The sequence below is a fragment of the Octopus bimaculoides genome, chromosome 3 (genome assembly GCF_001194135.2).
Source record: "Octopus bimaculoides isolate UCB-OBI-ISO-001 chromosome 3, ASM119413v2, whole genome shotgun sequence".
In the NCBI taxonomy this organism is placed as follows: domain Eukaryota; kingdom Metazoa; phylum Mollusca; class Cephalopoda; order Octopoda; family Octopodidae; genus Octopus; species Octopus bimaculoides.
In genome coordinates, this window is record NC_068983.1 from 101,199,820 (window position 1) to 101,207,385 (window position 7,566).

General features: G+C 39.9%; 1 protein-coding gene across 2 annotated transcripts in view; it reads left to right on the forward strand.

The window, feature by feature from the left end:
• Nucleotides 1-5,239: 5,239 nt before the first annotated feature.
• LOC106870334 (protein CFAP276) overlaps nt 5,240-7,566 on the forward strand; it is a 38,082-nt gene continuing 35,755 nt past the window's right edge. The window contains exon 1 of one of the 2 annotated variants that reach the window (XM_052966376.1): nt 5,240-5,432. In XM_052966376.1, coding sequence (XP_052822336.1) covers nt 5,349-5,432 — 84 coding nt within the window. In that variant the 5' untranslated portion in view covers nt 5,240-5,348. Of the gene's footprint in view, nt 5,433-6,601; nt 7,028-7,566 lie in introns of those variants that run through there. The other variant, XM_014916359.2, reaches the window with a different exon arrangement.

Sequence of the window (7,566 nt, forward strand, 5' to 3'; positions counted from 1 at the left end):
ATGGGAGAATTTACGAAAAAAACAACAAAGACAGGTGGTGTAAACAACAAATGGATGTATTAGTTTAACGCTCGGGAATAGAGAAAGTCTTTGACGTTTCGAGCCTACGCTCTTCAACTGAATGGAACACAGAAAGAAACAAGGAGAATATATATACACACATACACACATACACACCACACACACAGGCACGCATTACGCATGCACACATACATACACATACGGTCATTTACAATTTGTTTATTATGACTATATAGGAAAGTGGTTATACACCATTAGGTGAACACCCGCTTTCCTATATTAATTTCTAGAAGAAATAACGTAACGCTGACTCTGAACTATCAACACAACAATATTTATTTACCGAGGAAATAGGCATGGTTGCTGAGACGCCGGAATGTTGTTGTGAGCTGTCCCCAGAGTTGGAATGTTGGAAACACAGCTTGATACGACCACGCTCATGTGAGAGAGCTCTGTTGGACCTGAGTTACCTCTTCGTCGGCCGGCGAGAAAAGAGCATGAAAAGAGCGGGAACGTTTAGATGTTGAATTCCACGCATGCGCATGAGACTCTTCCCGTGTTCCTTCCGGAACTATTCCCTGCGCAGGGAATAGGAGGTAAAAAAAGTAATGTAATCAGAAAATAAATAAAATAAAATGGAACTGACACTATCTTGGCACTCCTCCGTCGGTTACTACAACGAAGGTTCTCGCTGATCCGATGAACGGAAGAGCCTGTTTGGGAAATTAACGTGCTAAGCGCTCCATTGACACGCGTACCCGTTATGTAATTCTCAGAGAGATTTAGCGTGATACAAAATGTGACAAGGCTGACCCGCTGAAATACAAGTACAACTCATTCTCTGCAGCCGAATAGACTGGAACAGCGTGAAATAAAGTGTCTTGCTCAAGGACACAACGCATCGCCAAGTATCGAACTCACGTCCTTACAGTCTTGAGCCGAGTACTCTAACCACTTAATCTTGTGCCTCCACTACCCTTCAATCATACATCGCACCAGGAGATACTGGTATTCTCCTGTAAACTCTGTCAGGCACCCCAAAATAATAACAGCATTACCCAGGTAACCGTGTGATTAAGCCACTTGAACGGCTGAGTATACGGATATCGTCTGATACTTCGGTGAGACGGAATGCCAACGAAGTCAAAGCAGCTTATCAACAGGATGTCCATATATAGTCACAGGGGAAGAAGTCACAATTTTAGCCTAGAAAAAGAAAAGTGAATGGAAAAAGAAGTCACATTTTATTTAAATACTATAAACAAAATAATAAACTTTACTTTGCTTGCTTGCTTTGCTTCACGCTCTTGCTTGATAGGGCTGGGGTCATCTCAACTTAGTGGTCCCAGAGAAGTCATCATGCGTAGAACCGACCAGGTCCACCAGTGTTCTACATCACTGGCGGTCCCGTGCTAACCCCTTTGCTTCCCCCAAGGTGATGTCACCACTATAAACAAAGTAATAAAGCAAAAGATATTTTAAATCAACAATTAACTAACGATACATGGCTTTTACACAATTTATATATGTGATATTATACGTAAAACCACAAAAAACCTTTTATTCAATTTCTTAAAGAAAATGAAACACAAAATTTAAATCAGTCGTTTATTGACAAAACGTGATATATATAGATTGAAAATACCTTATGTAATACCGTGTCTTTTATTCCTGTGACTTCTCATCTTGGATTTCTCTTCGACTCAGCTTCTCGCGAGCATCTCAAATGTCACAGTTTGGAAAAATATGATGTACCAACAACAAAACACTCCGTGTTTCAATGTCTTATTCCGTTCTGCTTACGATTTCAATAAACCCTACCTCCACCGGAATGTCAAGGATGTATGATATAGCGCGAAGTATCTATCTTTAGAGAGTAGAATGATTCTCAAACGATATAATGATGAAAATATTTCTAGATAGTAATTTAAAACGAGGAGAGGAGTTAAGAAAACCTGTGATCGCAAGGAGTGGGGACGTCGTCTGAGATTCTGATAACCTCTGTCCCAGAACAAAGTCAAAGTTTATTCTCACCATCCTTCGACAATTTCACAAGTTCCAGAATTGAGGTGATGTTAACCTAGACAAAGAAAGACTTGTTAAATTATTGAGTTTTTATAGACTTTATCTGTTAAAAGGAGAAGTGAAAGAATTTATTTCATTTTTAATTAGTTTTGTTCTTGTGTGTGAATGTAGCGAGACTCGAAACTGTCGTCACATTATGGAGTTTAAACCACGATATCACTCAACCCTGTTCAAGTGAAAGGTCGAGTTATTAGCCAGTCAGCAGCCAATTTTCACGTGATAGACCATTCTAGATCCTGCTAGAATATTCTCGATGCTCGGGTTATAAACAGGGTTTGTTTGAGCGTTAACTTTCAGTGTGCCAAACTTATCCGCTTCACACGCTTCTTTGCTGCATACATAGTCATTTTAGCGATTTCATGCTCAACCTGGATATGTGTTATATCTGGCAAATATAAATCGATGTGTACAGATTCTAATGTTTAGTCAAGCTCCAGTACCAAGTTTTTGTATCCAGCTTAACATGTAGGTTACAATATATCTCTTACAGTTATGTTAATTGATGTGAAGTTTGATATAATTTTTGACCAATTCGAAATATGATTTACTTATTTGTATTGTGTTGTTGCCTCATTAAACGCAGCCTCACGCATATCATCATCAGCAGCAACATACATACGACAGAACCAAGCAACCACCACCCAACGTTGGATCACGTCAAGGTTACTGACCTAGTTAACCTTTTCCTTCTTTCCCAGAATAACCAACACTTCCCCCAAACGCTTCGGAGGTCTCTACAGAGATGGTGCACTCCTCACAGCCATCGGTTTATCTCGAACGCCAATTAAACGCATTCGGAAAGTCCTCTAGATTCTATAAAAATTACAACCTATCTCTTTTGAAATAACATCTAAGTAGCTAATTTCTCAGTTTCTCGATTTAGATGCAAATCTATATTACCCTTTAAATCACCACAATATATCAACGTCCTATCCAATTATAAAAGATTTCCGGCTAATGGACATGAGTTACAATAAGATAGATCTTTCCGCGGAAACCACTGATCTGGAGAGCTTGGTTACAATACGAGGCATGATTGTTAAATATGTCTTCATTTGCTGATGAGTTGGAACTTCTAATAGAGACACCGGGGACGATGCTATTAAGGGTAAGTGTAATGTAATTGGATAGGACGTTGGTATATTGTAGTGATTTAAAGGGTAATATGACCACATATAACGGCGGTGACACCCTTCCCAGCCTAACACCGGTACTGATAATACCTCCCGTACTTCTTTGGTAGTAAGTGACCATACGAATCAGACCTCTGCATGGATCAATTTCAACCACAGTGTTGGTAGGATGATCCCATTAAGCAAGGATCTACATTGGCAGCACAGTCGATTTCAAGTGTCGCTATCGAGCACACACGAATTCTTTCTCTAGTTGAACCTCTAAGCTATCTGCCTTTCTAGCAATTTATATATATAATCTCAGATCCCCAAATATTCCCTATGCTCTACTTTCGTCCATTATGTGCGAGGCTCCCCTGTACAGCACAATCCTCAGAATTTGTAAGATGTGTTTAAGGGAATCACTCGACGTCCTCCGCCACCAAAAACTCTTCATTACTCACTAGATTCTCAGATGTAATCGTTTCATGTAGACACAAATTTTATTGATCGTTCGCTCATTATGTAAAGTCTATATAATTCCCCTGATTACAATACAACCTTAAATTACAACTTAGCCGTATTAGCAACATATCCCTTCTACTTATACTTTCTCATTCTGTCTGTCTTCCCCCCCCCCCCACATACATATATATATATACACTCTTTGCATATTTCTCCTACCTAGCACATCCTCTTATACCGTCACTCCACCCTTATACTTCGAATTACTTCCTTACCTCCTACTAGCTTTATTCTCAACCAGAACTACTTATCACTACCTACCCCCTGCTATTGCTACCAACCTACCCATCTCTTTCTCTCTCTCTCTCTCTCTCTCTTTGCCCACTCTCTCTAGTTATTCTCATAACTTTCTACCTACTTCAGTATTCTCCCCTTGCCGTCATTCTTCGAATTTCCTCCCTGCCGGCATTCTATAACTAGATCCCTTTCCTTCATTTTAATACCCCACCCCTTCTCTCATCGTATCTACTTACCTTTCTAAGTTATATTGCCTCCACCATTCCTGATTAATAACATCTGTTGTCAAACCCAACAACGACGTCACCCTAGCAATGATACCCACCCTACCCCTTCCCACTCATCCCTCGACTCACCGCTTCTACTACTCTCAATTCCCCTTAAAAGGGAGGGGAACGAAGTGAAAGTGTTCCCCGCTAAAGAAGTTTTAAAGGAAAAGCAAGAAAAAAAACAATAATTTACAGGACGTACTCAGTAGCAACCAGGAAAATTGAAGTCATGTCGACGGCTCAAGTTGAAAAGGCACTTAAACCAATCTGGCAAGGGATTTCTTACCTTGCCAGAAGAAAAAAGTTTGGAACAGTGGAGGTGCAGTTTCGGGAAGTAGCTACTGCCAGGCTGCATTCAGCAACACCGTTAAAATCAGATGAAGCGGTGCTTCTACCGGTATACTTTGGGAGACGTGCTTCCAGGGTTAGGGTAGAAGAGATACCCCTAGAAATTGATGTAGCCTGGCTAGCAGCTGCCATACTGCTGGGCATGGAGGAGAAGATAGTAGTCCTTCAGGTCACCAAAATTCCCCACAGGAACTGGCAAGGACAAAACCTAAACATGATAGTATAGGCGGCCACGGAAGACATCGAAAACATGGTCGAAGCCATCACGGTCGGAGAGGTAATACTCAGAGTTAGAGTGGAAGGAAGGATCCCGTGGTGCTAAAAATGTGGCCTTTCATGCGGACTGACCTCCATCACTCGTGAAGGATAAAGAGAAACACGAGAGCGAGAAGGAAATTGCAACTTCGCCACCGACGAAAACCAGTACCAGCGTCGAGGAGGTGGTGAACGAGGAAAGGAACGGATGGGAAGAAAAGAAGAAAGAGAAGAAAAAAGTACACGTAAATGATGACCCCCATCCCACACCTACCCGACTCCCACTCACACTCATTTTACACCAACCACTCCCTGCAGACACCAACCCTCTCATACCCCACCTGACACGAAGACAAACACAAGCATATATCGTACTGTACACCAAACAAAATGAATAACTTATAATGAGATAGGCTCGTGGGACGCAGCGATAATAGTGAACATACCAGGAGTAACGGGGTTGTCCGAGTACATTCGCTGTGCGGTAGTGGACCCGATGTATCTTACGAGATTAAAGGATTATGAGGAAGACTTTGAATGGTGGGTCAAGAAAATAAACTCCAGTACAATGCCAGAACGGGTAAGCTATTTTGATAGTTTAAAGAAATATAATAAAGATATTCCGCGTAAAAGTGGAAATTAGCTGTTGCAAATGGTGTTACAGATGGTGTTGTAAACTTGTGTCTTAAAAAAGAAATTGTATTAACAAGTTCAATGAAGTCGCTCGGAGGTGGGGGCCGAACGGCTTCATTTCATCTTTCATTACATTTAATGCATCCTTTCCATTCGTTTTGTTTTTTGTCCCCACTTTGTGCTGTCCTCAACTATGCACGGCTTTCATGGCCAAATTAATAAAATACTGTTGGTTTCAGACCTTCTAAGGTCTAACCACTGACCACATGACAGCCAGTTCCAGCCACGTCGCCAGACAACTCTCGTCCAACAGCATTACAGTAACCTTCATCTTCGTCGCCACCATCTATGATGTCTCTCACCAACGTCGTCAACATCACTACACAGCACCAACAACACTGCATAGGTTCTAACATATCGTTGTTCGTGAGCTACCTCACCTTAGTTAACAGCAAGCATACAAATCACGCAGATGCATGTAGATATATGAATAAATGTTCATCAGCCATTTCCATTTATCATTCAGCTTGCATATATACATATATATGTGTGTGTGAGGTCCACATTAAAGGTATTTAAAGTTACCACCTCGTTCCAAGTATTTCTTTATACCATGTTCTTGTCAAATGATATTACAGCTTTCTGAGTAGAGTCACGTTAGATGATTCCACAACCTAATCGTCTATAATGGTGACCCGACGTGGAACACAGACATTTATAAGGCATTAAAATTTTTCTTAATTCTTGTTTTTCAATAGAAAATGAAAACTCGACAATACCCTTGAATATGACTGGAAGATTTTGAGATTTAAAACTTTACAGTCACACTTGTAAACATGAATAACAAAAAAAGAAAGTTTCCTCTAAGAGTGCAAATCAATAAAAGTTTCAAAAATGTTAATGGTAAAACGAAATGACTACAATTGATCATTTTTATGAGCAATTATTCAGCCAGTAACCTTGTCATCAATATTTAAGTGCCAGGTATGGTGTGTGTGTGTGTGTGTGTGTGCGTGCGTGCGTGCGTGCGCGCGCGTAAATTGGTTCAAGTTCTGTTTATGCAACAGAAATCTGTCAGTTGTTTTTACCCAGAGAAAAGAATGACTTATAAACTATTCAAGTCAGGTAGCTGGCTTTTTAGCAACCAACTTTTTCAACTCAAATATCAACCAGATTGTTTACAGCATTCACCTAGGAAACGTTACTATATTGTTTGTTGTCCTACTTCGGTTGTCCTTAGAAACTAACTTCAGGAGAGTCCAGCTCAAAATGCCTAGACACAAAAAGTGGGAAGAAGGACTCATATAGAAAATGTGTTGTTAGAAGTAATAATAATCATGTAAACCACTTATTTTTACTTTCAACGAAAGAATCGAGTTAGTATATGTCACAAATGAAAATATAAGTAAAGATACCAAAGTATAGTATTTTTAGGGTAACGTTGATAAGTCAATCATGTCATCGTTCAAAAGAAGACGCGATCCCCTCCCTTTCCCTCGACTTAACAATGATGAAGAATTATCTGGAATAAAAAAAGAACAGGTTTGATAATTTTGTTTATTCTTGTTATTGCCTTTTAACATTTATAATAATTTCTGATTGTGTGTATAGGAATGTATAGATTTTAGATAAGTTTCAACGAGTCGTTAATTAGTAGCTTAGAGAAATGTTCGATTAAAAACACAATGAAAAGTAGCTTGGCTACCGATAAATCACGAAGATATATTTACATTCAAAACAGCAGTAGCCACAAATGCAAACGTACTACTTTCACACGCAGGCGCGCGTGCACACAGTCGCACAGGTACCCGCAACACACACACACACACACACATAGACAGACAGACAGACACACACACACACACACACACACACACACATACACACAAACGTTTGGGTTTGGCAAGCGCTGTGAATAAATAGACACAAACTAAGCGGCAGATATTAAATTGAATTAAGGAAAATAGTCAGAACTTATATGCATACGTACATGCATTCATACAGATACACGAGAGGTGGTTTCACGAAAGTGAAATGAAAATCGTTCTATTTTATCCAATTTCTGTAAAAACTTTTTTATT